The 20,294-nt window shown below is 35.3% G+C and overlaps 1 protein-coding gene across 1 annotated transcript in view; it reads left to right on the forward strand.

Annotated features, from left to right (window-relative positions):
- The window catches only part of LOC150095133 (uncharacterized), a 489,238-nt gene that overhangs the window by 262,893 nt on the left and 206,051 nt on the right, over positions 1-20,294 (forward strand). The window contains exons 10-11 of the mRNA XM_090410959.1: positions 810-958; positions 11,555-11,719. Coding sequence (XP_090267085.1) covers positions 810-958; positions 11,555-11,719 — 314 coding nt within the window. The remainder of the gene's footprint in view (positions 1-809; positions 959-11,554; positions 11,720-20,294) is intronic.

Raw genomic sequence — 20,294 nt, forward strand, 5'->3', positions numbered from 1 at the left:
GGAAACATGATATCATAACTGACATAGAAGTTGAGAAAGGGTGTTCAAATGCTCAGAGTGTGTGTGTGTGTGGAAGCAATAGCAAGGAAAGGGTTTGATTGACAATAAAGCAGACAATAATGATGTTAAAAAACAGAGTGAAATTAATGCAAAAGTGGGCAATAATGATGTTGAAATTATAAAGTGACAAAGTCACAGAACTCAGTAATAGTACTTTCTGATTGCCTAGTGTAATACATTTATGAGTGGCTTCTGCCTCACCTGTCCAAATTGCATTGGAGAGAGAGATCTACATTTCTAGAAGAGGTACACACCTGATAATTTCTATATAAGACTAGCTAACTCATTTTAACTTGAAAAAAGTCTTTTATGAATGTGCATTGTGCTGTTGATGGAACTTGTTACCTAGAACTTTCCAACAAATAAATTGTCATCATTTTAATCGCTTTCTAGTAGCACTGTGTATATATTATTATTACAGTAAACTCAATGGATTAAGTAGAATCATTGTGAGAGGCCCACCTAACCAGCAACATGTCTATCATATCGAACTTTAAAGTAATTTACAGAACTTCATTCACAATGCATTACAATCACCAACCACTCTCCATGTAAAAAAATCTACTCCTCACAGAATTCCTTACTACATCTTTACACAACTTCCAGGGATGGTTTCTACTTCTTTCTGTCTATATTTCATCTCACACACCAAAATTTTATTCATTGACTACTGATTTTCATTTTATTTTAGATTTTTCCTCTTGAATTTTACTAATTAAATTAGCTTATATCTTTAATTTTATTTCCAGAGACAATTGAAAGCAAAGCAGACTTAAGTGTAGGAAAAGAATCTATGAATTTCAATCATCCTTTACTTGATATAAATGTAGTGGCATCCTGGGACAGCAGACCTGGTATAGAAGTAATCATGGAGAAGAAAGCAAAATTTAATAGAAAGGTAATGTTAAAAATCCAAGCTATCCAATTAATTGAATATAGTTCTAATGTGTTTATTTATTATTATTATCATTATTTCGTGACACCTCCAAGGAGTCCGAAGACTCATCGAGGGAGGACACCTACTCTACAACTCTCCATCTTCAACACTATAACAAACCTCTACTACCATCTACTGCTCACTACCACCATTAGTACATTTTGTCTGTAAATTGTGTGTGTGTGTTCTGAAGGGCCGATTTGTCTGCATACAGGATGAAAAACCCAAGTTTCTGAGAGGAGAAACTCTGCTCCCTCCATATGAGATCAGCTAACTTACTTTCAATTGAAAAAATCCATATAAAGATTCCTCCCATCACAAAGAGAATCGAACTTAGGCCTTTTCCAATCGAAGGATGCAACATACTGTCGTTTTTCCAATTGCGTTATGGAGGTGCTTACATAATATGTAAGATTTGTGCTTTCATGACTTTTACAGTCATTTGCATATATGATGCATAGTAAGAGAAATTGTGGAAAATGCACTGTTCACATATAATAATTTAGGATTTCTGAAACATATGTAGTTAGCAAAATTTAATGGAATATAGAGACTCCACAATATTACCAAACTGCAATAATCTATTTAATTAGATATTTTAAATATCTTCTTCCACTTTAAGTCTCAAACCTGTTGTGACAATGTCTGATTATTCTTTCTTTTTGCATTCTGCTGACATGCCTTTGCCATTCCATTTATTATCCATTCAATTACTAGTTGTAAGGCATGCCTTCTGTATATTTCTTCATTTCTCATTTTATCAGATTTTGTTTTTCCTGCCATTTTCCTAAGTGGTTTAATTTCTTTAGTAGTGTTTAATTGTTTGATCTTAACTGTTTCAGATCTTTCGTTTCAGATGCATAGGTTAAACTTGGTCTTAGTGTGTATATATATACAGGGCTGGCGGAAGCAGGCATGCGGGCGCTGCTACGATGGGGCGCCGCCACCAGGGAGCGGTTCATAAGTTAATTTTTAAGAAACAAAATTTTTATCATAAAAACAAAAAATTCTTAGAATGATCAATATTAAAATAAATAAGGATGGATACACCGAATAAAAATTTTTAAAAAATGTATATTGCCGCCTCTTTGATCAGCCGGCTGTTTACAATTTGCAGCTAGAGCAGGCTAAATGCTTGCCTGCAGAATGTTGTGTATACTGCAATCTATCTAAAGTGAAACGCTGAACGGTTTTTATGTGCAGAAACAAATTTTCGTACAAAACATTTGTTGCTAGTTAACCAGTCGTATAGTACGCATCTCAGTAGGCTACTGACAGTAGCACAGTGCTGACTGTTATTTCGTCTCTGTGTCGTGTTGTGTAATAATTTCTTGTGGGTATAAAATAGAAATAGAATCAAAAATTTTAAAAAAAGTTATTCGGTGCACAAAATCATAAGTGTCATGCTGCGAAAGAAGCAGATATTAAGAAACAAACTGGGGCTCTTAATAAATTTGTTAAAATATTAAAATATTCTGATGCAGATTGTAACCAACTCGATACATCAGAAATCAGAGTTGAAGAACCGTGCACATCATCCAGTTTGCATGAAAGTACTATTGCAACTATTGAACAAGATAATTGAACATGATTTAAGTGAAAAATAGTTAGGATTTAGTCAACTACAACAAGATTTAGTTGTAGTTGACCACAAACTAACACATTGCTAGTCTCTGTAAATTTAGAAGATCCAGGTGAATGGGGAAATATTGATGAAAAATTTTGAGCTGTTTTAATTGAAATGGAGCCTGTTCAAAAGAAAAATATAATATATCCCAGAGATACATATGGTCGTAAATTTGGCAACAAGTATTATAATAGAAAAATGGAAAACGGGAGCTCATGCCAAGAACATGGCTCATTTATTCCGAAACTTTAAATTCTGTTTTTTGCTTTTGTTGCAAACTTGGTGCAACTAAATCAACTGAATCACCTACTGAGTCTTGTAGAAGGTTATAACGATTGCAGAAATGTAAGTACAACTTTACATAGACGTGAGACTAGTTTAACTCACATGAAAAATTTCTTTAAATGGAAGGAACTTGATAAAAATTTAAAAAAACAAAACTACTATTGATTTCCAGACTCAAAGCATGTATGAAATGGAAAAGAAACATTGGACGAATGTTTTAGAATGCTTGATTGAAATTATAAAATTCCTTGGTAGTCGAAATTTAGCTTTTCGCAGATCATCTGATAAATTATATGAAAGTAGTAACGGCAATTTTTTAAAATTAGTCGAACTGTTTGCTATGTTTGATCCCGTTATGGAAACATGTTGAAAGGGCCCTACAACAAATACAATATGGTACACTATTTGAATAAAGACAGTCAAAATGAAATATTGGAAAATTTAAGTAACGCAATCAGGGATACAATTTTATTATCAATTCGAAAATCTAAATATTATTCCATAATTTTAGACTGCACACCTGATGCAAGTAAAACAGAACAAATGACCATTATTATTCGCTTTGTTTCCTGTGACAATGGAATTGTCAAGATCAGGGAAAACGTTTTAGGTTTTGCAGATATATTTGATTCGAACAGATGTCGTTTATGTGCAACAATAATGGAACAGCTGGAAAAATTGAACATTCCCATTGAAGACATGTGAGGTCAAGTGTATGAAAATGGGACAAATATGAAAGGGAAAAAATATGGGCTCCAAAATTTGCTTTTGAACAAAAACCCTCGAGCGTTTTACGTGCCATGTGCTGCTCATACTCTAAATTTAATCATTAATGATGCAGCCAAAGTGAATGCAGATACAATTAGTTTGTTTGCAATTATTCAAGAAATATAAAATTTCTTTTCATTCTCTTACAAACGTTGGGCAATCCTTTTAAAGTTCGTAAAAAAAAAACTAACATTGAAACAGCCATCAGAAACGCGATGGGAAAGTAAAATTAATGAAATCCACCCTCTACGATATCAGTTAGGAGAAATTTCTGATGCACTTTTTGAATTTTAAATAATGAAAATTTTAATAAAGAAACTCAGCATGAAGCACAAACATTATGTGCTAAAATAAAGGACTACAAATTTATTTGCTCTCTTATAAAATGACATGATTTACTTAACAGAATAAACCCTGTGAGTAAAATGCTTCAAGACAAAAATATGAATATTACACTTGCTTTAGAATCTATCAAAAACTTAAAAATATTCTTACAAGAGTATCGATCAGATACAAATTTTAAATAAGTTCTAAAAACGGCAAAAGAAATGAGTAAAGAGGTGGATGGAGAACAAGAATTTAAAACTGGTACGGAAGTTCAACGACAAAAGAAGACACGACAATTTGACTACGAGCATCATGACGAAACGCCACAATCGCCAGAAGATAAATTTAGAGTGAATGTGTTTTATACACTTCTAGACGTTGCAATGTGTTCATTAATAGAACATTTTGAACAACTAAAAGATATGATAATTTCAATTTCTTGTATAGATTACTACAAATTAATAATGAAGATTTACGAAAAGTTTGTGACGATTTAGAGATTCTCTTGAAGGACTGCGACAATAAAGACATAAATGCAATAGAACTATATGACGAGTTATGTGCTTTCCGGGATATTTTTTGGAAGGATAATTTAAATATTCAAAAGCCCTTTTGATATTCTTAATTTTATTGTGTCCAATAATTTATCTTTCCCTAACTTTTCAATTGCTTTAATAATACTATTAACCTTACCGCTTAGTGTAGCGAGCGGTGAACGTTCCTTTTCCAAGTTGAAATTGATTAAAACCTACTTAAGAATTTACAAGTATGTCACAAAAAAGGCTTGTTAGTTTGGTGTTAATAGTTATTGAAAATGATATATGTGCGGAATTAGACGTTAAGACCATTATTTCTAATTTTGTGAATATGAAATCAAAAACCTTCAAATTTTAGTAAAAAAATTTCAAGTATATTTATGTAATTTAATTTATTTTCTGTTATTCTGTAAAGATGTAATTTTTTGAATACTTATATTAAATGTTCTAATTATTTATGAATTCTTTTCTTAGTTTCTCATGTATTTTGAGTTTCTTTTATTTTTCTAAAAGATAGAATTTTACTAAGAATTTAGTAACTTGTAAAATGCAAGAATTTTTCATTTTAATTTTGGTAGCGATTCAGGTCGGTGAGAAGGCTATAATCCCTGTATCATTATATTCAACAATTAAAGTGAAGTGGCTTTATCAAAATTTGCTTTAACTTTTGAGAATTTTTTGAATATTCTGTTTTTTAACAATTATCCTGCCTAGCCAACACCCCCGGTTCATTACATTTAGCAAACCAATGTGTGGTTTGCTAAATAATTAAAATTTTTATTATCGTAAAAGCACCACACTCTCCCGGATCGTTACAGGGGTGCTTAGATAGAAATTGCATGCAGGCACCAAAGACCCTAGCGCCGGCTCTGTGTGTATATATATACTAAAAGCAATAATTCATCACTACACCTTTGATCCACTTCGTATATAGTGTATATAAATATATATATACTTTTATATACACTTGTCTTAGTTGCAATATTCAAATTTTTATTTTTTGATATTGTTCTCTTTAAACATCCAGAAATCTTGCTTGTCTATATAGTTAATATGCTCTTGCTATTTTAATTTCTGTTATTTTCTGTTATTCCTTCTGAATTAATATGAATCCCGAAGTATTTAAAATTCATCACTTCTTTGATTATTTTTCTGTTTATTTCTAATGTACACCTGATTATTTGCCTACCAATCACAAGTGTATTGGCTCTTTCTGTACATTTTTTTTTGGAAATCTTTTGGAAACAATATACTTCTTTTTGTAAATTATCTCCTGTGTATGCTACCATATTATTACTATAGCATCTGCAAAGCAGATGAGATTTACTATATTAATTACAGAATTTATATGGAAAACAATATAATTTTTTTTTCCATATAAATTCTGATCTTTAACAGGAATAACATCAATTTTCTGGCATCCTTAATTCCAAATCCTTGCTGGATTAGCCATTTTGTGAGACCAATGAATGTCACGGATAAGGGTAATGGGTTTACAGTGATACTGCTGGACCTTGCTAAGGCCTTTGACAGGATACCATGGAATTCTAATCAGTAAACTGCAGCATATGGGGATGGATATAGGGTTGGTGAGATAGATAGGAGGGTGGTTGATGGAGAGATATCACAGAGTAGTTTATTCAGGAGTAGAGTCCAAAAGAAGGCCTGTGACTAGTGGTTTGCTGCAAGGTTCTGTTCTTGGACCACTGCTCTTTAATTTGCTCATTAACGATATAGGAAAGGATCTGAGAGGAACTGTTCATTTGTTTTCTGATGATGCAAAGTTGGGTAGAGCAATAGTGAATCCACATGATGTCAAAATTTTGCAGGATGATTTGGATAGATTGGAAGACTGGGCTAAGGAGAAATGGATGTAAGTTTAATGTGGCAAAGTGTAAGGTTATGCATTTTGGGGTGAAAAGAATAGCAGCAGTATACCACATTGGTGGGACTGTACTCCAGGAGATTGACGAGGCCAGGGATTTCGGAGTGTTGATGGAAAGGGAGTTGAAGTTTAGGGGGCATATTGCAAAAGTTGCTAAATCAGCTCATCAGATCACTTGGTTACTGAAGAATACTTTGACAAGCAGAGACAAGCAAGTTATTGTTCCTCTTTATTGAGCCTTGATCAGACCCCATCTTTACTGTGTCCAGATCTGGGCGCCAGAGTTTCTTCTTGATGGGGAGGAGGTAGAGAGGATCCAGAGGTGAGTGACCAAGATGATAGCTGGTCTATGGAATGAACCTTATGAGAATAGGTTGAAAATCTGTGGGTTGCAGAAATTGGTTGATAGGCGGAAGAGGGGTGATATGATTGAGACATTCAAATTACTGAAGGGTTTTTTACAAGATTAATTCAGAGTAAATTTTTCAGAACAGGTCTGGTGGTGAGAGAACTAGGAGCCATCCTTGGAAGCTTGGTAAGAGTTTGGTGAGCAAGGGTGTTAGAACTAGGTTTTTTGCTTGGAGAGTGGTGAATGAGTGAAATAAGCTGCCAGTGTCTGTTGTGGGTTCCATGACTGTGAGTGAGTTCAAAGCAAAATATGATAGATACTGTGTGGATGCTGAATAGTTGTTCTGGATATGATGTTCAGGGCCTCCATCAATGAGTATAAGGACTCCTTGGAGTTGCCCGTAATAATCATCATCAAATTCCTGATATATAACGCTAAAGTGGTGTACAGGATATGATAGTATTACATGAAAAATTTACATCATTACTAACTTCCTAACTACAATTTTCCTCCAAATCAATCTGTTAACTGTCAAGACTATTATCAGGTCTTATATTTCTGTCTTCTAACACTTTTTACTATATCAATCCACTTATATCTTGGTCTTCCTCTGGGTCTTTTTTCCTGCCAACCTGGCAGAGTACACTTGTTTTGCTAATCTTTCCTCTCCCATTCTGCTTAAGTGACCATACCATCTGAGATTAGCTCTGCTAATGCATTCCTGGATGCTGACAATATCAAAGATTAGAGGCATGAACAGATGGCATCGATGGCAACATCATATAAAAAATATGATATTGCCATTGATGCCATCTGTTCATGCCTCTAATCTTTCTCAGGACTCTCATATCTGTGATCTCTTTAGAAGTGTTTTACTTCTAACCAGGCTCTCAGATCCATAAGTTAAAATTGGTTTAAACACTGTCTTGTGTACAGCTAATTTAGTGTTTTGGCTAATTTCTCTCTTATTCCATATAAATTTATTCGGTTGACTTCCTACCATACCAGCTTTGTTGATTCTGTGGTCTATTTCCATATTTAACTTACCATCTTCATTAAAAATCGTGCCTAAGTAGCTGAAATGTTTTACTTGTTCTATAAGTTCTCCATTCATAATGCAGTTGATATTTTCAATGTTTCTACCTATTTTCATTGTCTTTGTCTTTTTAATGCTGACGTTTATACCATATCTATTACAACAGTTATTCAATTTAGTCAGGAATCTTGCAGACTTGTAGCGGATTTATTTAGAAGTATAACATCATCCGCATAAAGCAAAGAGCTGACATTAACATCTCCAATTTTGATATCAGGTTTAATACCACTTTCCTTCATAATGTGATCCATATAGATAATGAATAACAGAGGGGATAATGTACATCCTTGCCTGACACCAGATTTAACATTAAACCATCTTCTTGTACTTCCTTTAATTCTAACTGCTGACTTACAACTCAAATAAAGACGAGGTATTGCTTGACATAATTCCCAATTGACACCATATAACTGTAGCGTTTCAAATAGCTTCTCTCTTGGCACCTTGTCATATGTCTTTTCCAGATCTACAGAACTTAAATACAGATCTTTTGTTATATTCCCATGCTTTCTCAACTATCTGTCGTAAAGTAAAAATCTGATCCTAATGGTCTCTATTTGGCCTGAATCCAGCTTGTTCTTCACCAAGCTTCTCTTCCACAATCCTTCTCAACTGTTTCTCAAATATACTTGCACATATCTTACTACGAAAACTCAGCAGAGAAATACCTCTGTAATTCTCACATTCAGTTTTATTTCCCTTTTTATGTACGGGTACTATTAGAACTCTACTGCAATCAGAGGAATTCGTCCCGCTATCCAGACCTTCTGAACTATGCGGTGCAGCCACTGTAGGACTTTTATACCTCCATACTTCAACATTTCTGGTCGAGTATCATCTATTCCTGCTGCTTTCCACATTTCAAGCCTTTGATGGCTTTTTCTACTTCAAGTATGAATATGTATTCCTGACTGTATGCCTGTTGAGTGTTTTTTACCACTTTGCTATCACTGCTTGTTTCATTTAGCAATTTTTTGAAGTAATTACTCCATACTTCAAGAATATCTTTTTCTCCAGTTTTCATATCACCTTTATCGTCTCTAATTCCTTTTACAACACTCTCTCCTCCATTTATGAGCTACTTCAACAACCTCCAGAATATCTTGCCACCTTCTTGATATTTATTTTCTATGTTCTTACCAAAGTCTTCCCATGAATTTTGTTTAGCTAGTTTTACAGAGTGTTTAGCTTTCTTACATTTGTCTCTGTATAAAATACTAGTTGTAGTGGTGGTAGAGGTGTGCGGTAGATGGTAGATTACAAAAGCCAACATCAATCCTGACAAAGTTGTAATAAACAAGTCTTCTCATGTTCTGACAACTACCGAAAAAAGCATTCTCAGCAAAGGTCTAAATTTTATTCCTTCACCAAGATTTATTCCTAAAGAATCTCTCCTTACTAAAATAGAAAAGGCCACTTCATTCCTACCTACTCAAGATGCTAAACTTCTACATATTGAATCCATATTCATTATTAATAATGCAAAATTTCCAACAGATATCATTTCTTCAACTGAATGACAGCTATAAAAAGCCTAAAAACAACAGAGATATAATAATATTACTGGCAGATAAAAGCAATGCTACAATTTTCCTCAGTTCTGAAGATTACCATAATAAGATGCTTCAATTGCTTGAAAATAATACTTATTCAATACTTCAGGAAGATCCAACTCGAGAACTACAAAATCGCACCAACAATTTATTAAAAACAACAACTGAACTATCTCGCAACATTCGCCTTCTCTATGCTCTCTTCATCTGCTTATCCCACGTATTTATGGAGTTCCTAAAATCCACAAGGAAAACATCCCTCTTCATCCAATTGTGGAAAGTATTGATTCTCCAACTTACAAACTTTCTAAACATCTTGCTAAATGCCTCAAATATTTTTCTAACAAGTCTTCGTCTTTCATCAACAACACCATGGACTTTGTATCACACATTAAGGATATAACTATCAACAAGAATGACATCATAGCTAGTTTTGACATAGTTTCCTTATTTACAAATGTCCCTACAGAAGAAGTACTGATATTACTAAAAGGCAAATTATCCAAAAAAATATTTGGTTACTTTCGATATCAAGACACCATCTACAAACAAAACCAAGGTCTAGTGAGGTCAATCTTTTATCCCCTATTCTTGCAAACATTTATTTAGAGGATTTTGAAACAAAAGCTATATCATCTTTCTCGTTTAAACCTAAACTTTGGAAATGTTATGTGGATGACATTTTTATTATTTGGAGCCACAGCCACAATTCTTTCATGGATTTTCTAGATCTTCTCAATAATCAACATCCTAATATAAAATTCACAGCTGAACTTGAATATGACAATTCCCTACCTTTCCTGGATATAAAACTGTCCCGCTGCTCTGGACAATTTAGAATTTCAATGTATAAAAAACCTACACACACTAATAGATATCTTCATAGTCAGTCCCATCATTTTCCTCCACAAAAACTTGGAACTATTTCTACCCTAGGACAAAGAGCATGCTCTCTTTAAATGACCTGGATGAACTACAAAAAGAAATTAATTATCTCTCATATGTCTTTAGACAAAATGGATATTCTGATATTTTAATGGATATTAAAAAATTCCTTCTAGATCCTCGTAGCCACCGCACTGAAGAAATAACCAATATTAAGGGCAATATCTCTATCCCACACATCAGATCAGTTTCCCAAAAATTAGCTAGAGTTCTTAAAAAATACAACATCAAGACTTTATTTACTACACTTCCAAAAATCCGCTCTCTAGTAAGCCATCCAAAGCCTCATCATCATAATCTGAAATATCCTGGCATGTACAAGATATGGTGTGACTGTAATATCCCTTATTTTGGTCAAACAAATAAATATATTGAATTATGTATAGAGGAGCATAGGAGAGACATCTCTTACAAAAGAACACATGCCAGTGCCTTGTCTAGTCGTTATTTTCTCGATCAGTGGTATCTTTAATGTGTTATCTGCTTATATTAGGTAATTGGCATTCAAATTTTATTCTAATAATCATGATTTAAAGTAGAATGATTTGCTTCTTTTAAGCAGTAAACCATTACTGGCAATATGGAAAATATAGTGTTTTTTTTTTAGAAGTTATGAAATATAATATGATTCAGTAACTAATTATATGAAGAGCCAAAGGCTTTAATTCGCAACATGAACTTATTTAAGTTAAGGGATACATCCCATATTGTTTCTTAGCCAGACACCTTCATGGCAATTCTCATAGAAGGGATGTAAGTTGTGTTCGCTACAAACTTGGTATTAACTAGGTCTACCTACTCACTGATGAGACCTCAATAAAGGTTGAAACCAGTCTGGGTAGTGACCTTCTCTCATAATGTAGAACAGTAATACAGCTCCTAGGAGCTATGTTCACATTATGGGTAAATACCAAGAATAGTGATCGGAGCTTGCTATGAGTTGCCTCAGTTTGCACTACCAAATGGGTCAGATATTGCACTATCCAGGTATTTGCTTACCCTTGGAATCGCCAAACTTTATATAGTTTCTATATTCGGCTAAGAAACAATATGGGATGTAATATCCCTTAACTTAAATGATTCAGTAATTTAAAATCAAGAAATATTGATCACTGATGAATAAACTATTTCTAAAATTTATTCTCTGAATATTGTTATGGAAACAGCTTCTCATTCTGTTTTGTAGGATAATCCATCTTCAAGTGCTGAATTAAATATAAAAACTTTGGCTAGTGGTTATGGAGAAGCCTACTTGGATATTGGTAGGCCAATAAGAAGGCAATATGTTTATAAACGACAAAACCACAATGATTTAAAGCATGCAGAATACCAGCTTACTCACTTAGTTTCAGTAAGTTGTAACATTAGTTTTAAAAAACTTATTATTATTATAAATTAAAAAACTGTTAACACATGTAAATGAAAAAATGATATAGAATTTATTACTCTCCTATATATTTCTTCCTTGTTCTTAGTTTTGAATGTTAACTTATCTTTTATAATTTTTTATTGACATGTGCTAACCATTATTTAATTCCTAATAATGTCTACAATAAATCTATATTTTAATTTAAATTTAAATTTTCTTCTTTTGATTTGTTAATTTTTGATAGTATGCTATGTCTAATATCTGCATACATCCATTACTGTATCTGTGATCAACATATCATGTGAAAATAATTATCCAGCTGGTTCAGGTTTAAATGGATTTTGACTGATAGTTCTGGTTTCGTTTCATTGTATAATGTGTAACAAGTATACCTTAATGGAGAAAGAATTGAGGAAGTCAGCAAGTTTGAGTACCTGGGATCCATTATTAATGTGAAGAATTGCTGTTCAGAAGACGTCATAAAAAGATTAGGAATGGCTAAAACAACAGTCAGAGACCTGTCTAAAATCTGGAAGGATGGTCTATCTCCATGGGAACAAAGTTGAGGATTTTGGATGCAGTTGTTTTTTCAGGAACTTTACCTTCTATTACTGTTTTGAGATGTAGTATTACAGAAGGCTGTTGAGGATATCATATACTGAAAGGCATTCAAATGAATGGGTGTTAGAAAAAGATCATTAGAACTTTAAGGCTCCTTAAGGATATTGACAGAAGAAAGATAAAATATTTTGGACACATAGAAAGGATGGAAGGGAGACTTCTCAGAACAGTAATAGAAGGTAAAGTTCCTGGAAAAAGTGGATAGGATAGACCATCAATGAGATGGATGGATGGTGTGTATGTGATCTTCAGAGAGTTGAGAAGTGACTGATCTTCAGAGAGTTGAGGTCACCAGAAAAGCAAACAACAGGACTACATGGCGAGGCCTATTGTGGCACATCACTGAGTATCAGAGTGACCATACGGCATCTATAGATGCCCAGTGAACATAGTAGTAGTAGTATAATGTGTCATAGATCTCAAACATTTTTATGATAATCCTTAGCCATAATAAATTTGAATTAGGAAGCTCTCCCCCATCCATCCACCCACACACACAGGGAAGGTGATTAGTAGGTAAGCAAAAACATTTTGGATTGTTAATACTCACGTAATTCATAGATCTGATTAAATGACTGCACATATAAATTACATAAGGAAAATAAGGAATGTGATGAGTATCTCATCACATCATCATCAGCACGAATACACACAAAGAGAAGCAGACTGTTACATAATACAAGAAAGGAATGAACAGCAATTATTATTATTTTACAGCATCTCCATGGAGTCCAGAGACTCATTGTGGGAAACTCAAATTAACCATTATACACACAAATCCTATCATGCCTCTCCTTGAATCCATTCACTGTTAGGGAACTTGCAAACAATTCTGGCAATCCATTCCACTCACTCACCACTCTCCATGCCAAAAATCTGATCCACACACCCCTACAAACCCCACTCTTACACAGCTTCCACAGATGGCCCCTAGTTCTCTGACTATTTGTCAGAGAACTGGCAGTCATAGTCATATATTGAAAAATTCACTTGCATGAATTCTATAAAACCCCTTTAATATCTTAAAAGTTTTTATCATGTCCCCTCTTTTCCACTTATTAACTAAACTTTGTTACCCACAAATCTTCAATCTATCCTTGTAGGGAGTATTCCATAGACCTGTCACCAACTTGATCATGTCTCTGAATCCTTCTGACCACTTCCTGGTCCCAAAGAAACCCAGATGACTAAGTCTGTGCTCAGTAGTAAGATGTGGCCAAAGCATAGCCTTATAAAGAGGATATTAACTTCCTTACCTTTACTTGTTAGCATGTTTTTCAACATCCAAGTAATCCTTTGAGCAATTTTACCAACTTTTGCAATATGCCCTCTGAACCTCAACTCTTTGTCCATCATTATCCCCAAGTCCCTAGCCTCATGAATTATTTGCAAACCAATACCATCTATATAATAAACCATATGCAACCTTTTCAACCAGAAGTGTTGAAACCTTACATTTTGCAACATTAAATTGATAATTATCCTTTGCCCTCAATGCCAATTTATTTAGATCATCCTGCAGGATATCTACATTTCCTTTATCAACTATTGCTCTCCCCAGTTTTGCATCATCAGCAAACAACTGAATATCTCCTCTTAAATCTTTAACCTTCTTGTTCCTTATCCCATCTATTTGTGGTTGGCCTTGTGAGTCCTCTTTTTCCATTTTCTATCTTGTGCCATTTCTTCAGTTGCTCCATACTCTTCCATGTCTCTTCTCACTACTTCTCTCCATGTCTTTCTCAGTCTACCTCTTCCCATCCACATTCATATTCATAGTTCTATTTACATTTTCAGCTGCTGAGCCCTGTTCAACGTGTCCAAACCATCTTGACCTGTTTTCCTCTATTTTTTCAACTAATGGTACCACTCCCAAACTACCTCTGATAAATTCATTTCTAATTTTGTTGTTTCTAATTATTCTGCACATCCACCTTAACATTCTCATCTCTGCCACGTTCATCCTTTGCTCACGTATTTTCTTTACGGTGCAACATTCTGATCTGTACAACATGGCAGGCCTCACAACTGACTTATAAAACTTCCTCTTTAGACAAATCGGGACATGCTTGTCACACAAAACAGTGCTGACTTGTCTCTACTTTAACCATCCTGTGCTAATTCTACCTGTCACCTCTTCATCAATTTCACCATCTCTCTGTAACACTGAGCCTAAATACAAAAACTTCTCTTTCCCCTTCAATAGTTTTTCATCATTACTGAGGTATTCTCTTCATCATTTCTTTCTTTCTTCACTAAAACAGCCCCATTCCATATATTCTGTTTTTATCCTACTCAATCTTAATCTGTTACATTCCAAGGTCTTCCTCCACTCTTCCAATCTTGAATTAGCTCTCTCTCTCTCTCTCTCTCTCTTGTATGCTCAATCAAAATTACATCATCTGCAAACATCACACACACTATGGTGTCTATCCCCACTCCAGTTCAGTAAGATCATCTAATATCAATGAAAACAAATATGAACTAAGGGCAGAGCCCAACTCTAACTGAGAAATATTTATGTAGTAGATTCAGTTGAAGATCCCAGGCTGAGAGCACCGGGATCTTCAACCAGGAAGCCATTTGTTGGAATATTGTTGGACCAGTGTTCTCTCCACATGTTAGGTGTTGATGGTAAGGCAGCTGAAAAGAGTGGACCAGAAAAGGTCTCTTGATTTTAGGCAAAGACTAGGTGGATTTATGAGTCTGATGAAGGGGCAGGAGTAGGTTGCTCATTACTTTATTAAATTCTTTAATCAAGGCCTGTCTTTTTCGTATATTTGGTGGAGCCAGTGGCTCACTCAGGATTTAATCTTGGTGGGGGAGCACTCAAGATTTAATCTTGGGGAGGCCGAGTTAAGTATACGATATCTGAGCATCTCATCTGCAGTGATTGCCAATACATGATACCCATGATCTCCTTTGGCAAAGCTCGGGCAAATGAAGTAGCGCTTGGTCCGACGGAGCAATATTTCGTTCGCCTTGCGTTCAACAGTGGCCATGATTCCCGAGAGCTATAGGGTATTCCCACCTTATGTGACCGCTAATGCATAAGTAGTATAGAAATAGAAGACACTACACAATATAAATAAAAAATAATAATTTTAATTAGGAAAAGATTTTTGAAAATTTTACACTATTTTTTCCTTTTTCTTTTTTTTGGGGGGAGGGCTCCTTGCCCCCCCCCCCCCTCATTGGGTAGAGCAATGTTAGATAGGACAGGCAGCCAGGGGAGAGGGGTGCTTTTCAGTGTCCCACTAATTGTGCGCTTGGTAGAGTTTAGCTGGGTGTCTATAATGTTAGCGTGTACACTTCTTTCCCAGGCAGGGGCACATTATTCTGCTGCAGAGGATGTGAGGGCTAGTGCACACAACCTTAGGACTTTTGCACCACAACCCCAGCTTGTTCCAGCAAGCCTTGAAATGATATTATTTCTCGTTTTAATTTTGTTGTTGGACAGGCTGGTGATGTGCCTTTTATAGGTTAGGCTTCTGTCCAGGATCACTCCAAAGTGTTTTGGGTGAGGCTGATATTCTATTGTTTTGCCACAGAAAGAGAGGTCGAGATGTCGATTTGCCCTCGATTAGCTTTCTGGACTGGACATTGACTTGTAGCTGCTTTGTATTCCTTTTGCCATAAGAATAAATAAACTGAGAAATATTCAGTATCACCACACGAACTTCTTACAGATGCTACTGCCTCATTGTACATATCTTGAATGATGCAAATATAGTTAAATGGGACTGATTTTCAATGGAGTGCTCTCCAGAGCACTTCTCTTGTAACTCTATCATATGCTTTCTCAGGATCTATGAATATCATGTGCAATTATTTTCTTCTTTCTCTATACTTCTCCATTAGTGTCGTATGCAAAAAATTGGTTCAGTTGTTGACCTTCCGAGCATAAAACTAAACTGATTTTCTGATACTGAAGTTTCCATCCTAATTCTTTTCTCTATGACTTTCTCCCATGCCTTCATCATGTGATTCATGAGCTTGATACCTCTTAAATCTTTCACTATGTCATTGATATACAAATTAAAGAGTAACGGCCCTAGTACTGAACCCTGAGGTACTCCACTAGTCACCATCATTTTCCTACTCTCTAGTGTCTGTCTCTCAGTAACCCCCTAGCCATGCTACTAGCCTTATATATTCATTCCTATCTGCTCCAATTTTCGTGATAGTTTTCCATGTACCATGTGGTATTCTGTCAAATGCCTTGGCAAAGTCGAGCACTATCGTGGTGTAGCCATTACCTATATCCAATTCTGTTGTCACTTTATAACAAAATATGAACAAGTTACTAAAACAGGAACTATCTTTTACAAAGCCATGCTGCCTACTATAGAATATCATATCCCTATCCACCCATTGTTGTATTTTACCTTTCACCAACTTTTTCAATACTTTAACAATCACTCTTTATATGTTAATTGGTCTGTAGTTTGCTAACCCTGTCTTGAAACCACCTTTATGCAGTGGTACTATCTTACTCTCTTTCCACTCCCTTAGAACACTGCCAAAGCTGAGGCTTAGATTGAACAACTTCGCCAGAGGCAATGCCAATTCTTGCACATTCACATAGTGCACGAGCTGGTATGCCATCCAGTCTCATTGCTGTGTTCATATTCATATATTTTAATATTCTGAACACCTCCTGTTCATCTATCTTGATTTTGATATGCATCTCTGTAGCATCAGCAACTGGATGATACACATTTGCAAAACAATCACTCAGCAACTCAACTATTTCTTGGTCACCTTCCTACCATGAGCATTGTCATTCTCACCCTTCTTGCTTGTACTTTGTACTGCTCATGAGTATGCTGATCACTTTTTTCTCTATATTCCCTCCATAATGTTTTCTCTTTTTTTTGTAGTTCTTGCTTTATATCCATACTCATCCACTTAATCCCCACTTGGTTTATCCTACTGATTATAAGTATGCAGTCTGATACTGCTTCTCTCAACCAATCTCTGACCACTTTCTATGCACAAGTGAGATTCTTTCATTTTGGCTTCTCAAGTAATGGCACATGTCCAAATGCCTCCTTAATAGAGGTAAGGTGTAGAGACAGTTGAAGATGTCCTCCTGCAATGAGTCTTCGGACTCCTTGGAGGTATCAGGAATAATAATAATAATAATAAAGTCTGTCATAATTACTAGCTTTATAGTTCAAAATAAACCTTTTTTTGAAAAGTGAATTCTACATGTCTAGTAACCTCCCAGAGCAAGTCTGAATGGTTAATCTCCCTGATTAGAGGCATAAGTATATTGGTTATGGATACATCTTCTGATGCTATTTCCAGATCCAGCACCCCCAAACCCACTGGTCTCCTATGCTTTTCAGGTAATTATCACTCAGTAACTGTAAAAATCCCCCTTCCACCTTGCCATGCCTTCTTTCCTCCTGCCAATCAGTGTCCTCCATAGTTAAAATCTCCCATAATAATTGATAGGCCTGCACTCATCCTAATCTGCTGCAGAGCATGACATCTTCCTGTGGACCCTATGGTCAATAGCAGCACTAAACAATGTATTTTGTCCTATTTGCCTCTATCTCACACCAAACAACCTCAAATGAATCATCTCCCTTAAACTTAAAATCCTCTTTAACATCTAATTTTGTTGGTTGTAATTCTTCAGCTATCATCAGCAATACCTCACCTCCTGTCCCGTTTCCTCTATCCTCCCTGAACATACAAATCCCTTTACATTCTATTCCTGTAACTCTATCATTTTCAGTCAACCAGGTCTCAAAGCTGGCTATAATTTTTGACCAAGTCAAGTTGACCAATGCCAAAAGTTCCTCACCCTTATTCCTGATACTTCTTGCATTCATGTGTACATGCATTTCAACATCCCTTTTTACCCATAGTTACCCTTGTGTAATGTCATTTCCATCACATTCAAATTGGAAACCTGTGAAATCCCATTTGGCATTGCATAATCTTTACTGTACAGATGCTGTTTTATCACAGAGGTGGCCAGACACATGCTTTATTTCCTCCTTCCTAATATCTCTAGTTTCCCTGGTTTTGCACTACCACACTCTCACTAAACAACACTTTCTCCAAATAGCTAACCATTTAAATGTAGTACATCAGTCATATATATATCCTTTCGCGCATCAAATTTACTCCATACATCAATAAACTGCACACCATTTCTCCTGCACAATCTTCTCACTGACTTATTGGCAATCACGGCCCTTCTTTGCAATTCTGTCCTATCATTCCGAGGCAAATGTTATTTATCTTTTTAGTGGATTTAACTTGTTAGTGGAAGCAAAAATCTTCATTTTTGATTCCACTAACAACTGTTTCATATCTTCTCTCATTGCACATGTCTCACCTTTCAAATCATTTCTGACTGCCACAAACAATTAACTTATTCCCTTCTTTCTTCTGCATACTTACTGCTTCACTAACATACTTTTTCTTCACACCTGGAAAACATGCTTTAATCACTTTCTCATCAAGTATACCTCTTATCATCGAATTCCCATACAATATTATCTCTTTTCTCCCAGTTTCTTGCACTTTTATGCTTTTCTCATTTACTCTTTTTTTCATTCTCCATCCTTCTGTACCACATGCCAATCGTTTCTTCAGTCACTCAAGCTCATGATTTGTCCTGTGCAGGAGTCCATGTAAGTGTGCAATTTCTTTCAGCATCTTCTCATCATCCACATTATTACTTTCAACCACTTCCTTCAAATTCTTATTCATATTTTGCGCACTATCATTCACTGCTTCCACTATATTCTCCACAATACTTTGACAATCCTGCCTTATATCCATAATATCAGTCACTTGTATTTTGCTCCTGACAAGACTTGCAATTCATATACTTGCTTATGAAACATTTCTGGCAAATATTATCTCCATTCTCACTCTTGTACCACAAACCATTCATTCTCAGTAACGAATACATACATTAATCACATGCTGCATCACACTAAACTGCGCATGCTGATATCAGTCAATATCAATATCCTGGTCACCATTTTTCTCATATGCATCAGTGCCATAATGAAAACGTTTCTGAAAGTATATCATGTAATTGCAATTGACTGAGCAACAAACAACATCACTTAACAAAACAATCAAAAATAAACAAAATACCACCAAATATATATAACAATATCACTAATATCTACTAAAAAAATAATGACTTAGCTGAGCAGCCCATGTATAGCATCTGCTACTAAGGATGATGCTATCCCCCCCCACCACCACACACCCAAAAAAGTTTCTTTAGTTACCAACCAGAATTGAACTAGGGTCGCCATTCTTTGGGTGTCCTAGACCGTGGATTCACACATTACTTCCATTGAGCTACACAAGCTCCGTTACAGAATGCTCCTCTTCTGCTGTTCTCCAGGCAATCATATGATACTTTTAGGAACCTGTGGGAACTGAGAACATATTATTTAATACAGTTATAAAAAAACATAGCCAAAGGGCCCAAAAGCACCACACCACACCACACCACATCTATCATGCACTACAAGATGTAGTGCATGATAGAGAGCAGATATAAAAGGAAAAATTACTAAACGAAAAATAAAACTAAAATTAAATGAAGACATATGCATATAGAGACATATACAATAATTGATTCTTGTAGACATATACAATAAATGATTATTCACATTCAGTAGACAGAAAGTGTATACGTAAGACATGCTGAATGATTATGGAAGAATGAGATTGATTGGAGAAAACGGTATAAAGACATCTGTTGCTGAATGTGTGGTGGAGATACTTAATGAGCAGTTCATAAAGATCTTTCAATCTTGTGAATTGTTGTGAATTCTTGTGAATTGATGATGGGGAGGAGAGACTGACTGTAAGTGAGCAAGAGGTGTTTGGGGAGTTAAGTAAACTAGATGTAAATAAAGCTGTGGGACTTGATAATATATCACCA

Source organism: Typopeltis vanoorti, chromosome 21 (assembly GCF_054136105.1).
Source record: "Typopeltis vanoorti isolate ZY-2024b chromosome 21, IOZ_Tvanoo_1.0, whole genome shotgun sequence".
In the NCBI taxonomy this organism is placed as follows: domain Eukaryota; kingdom Metazoa; phylum Arthropoda; class Arachnida; order Uropygi; family Thelyphonidae; genus Typopeltis; species Typopeltis vanoorti.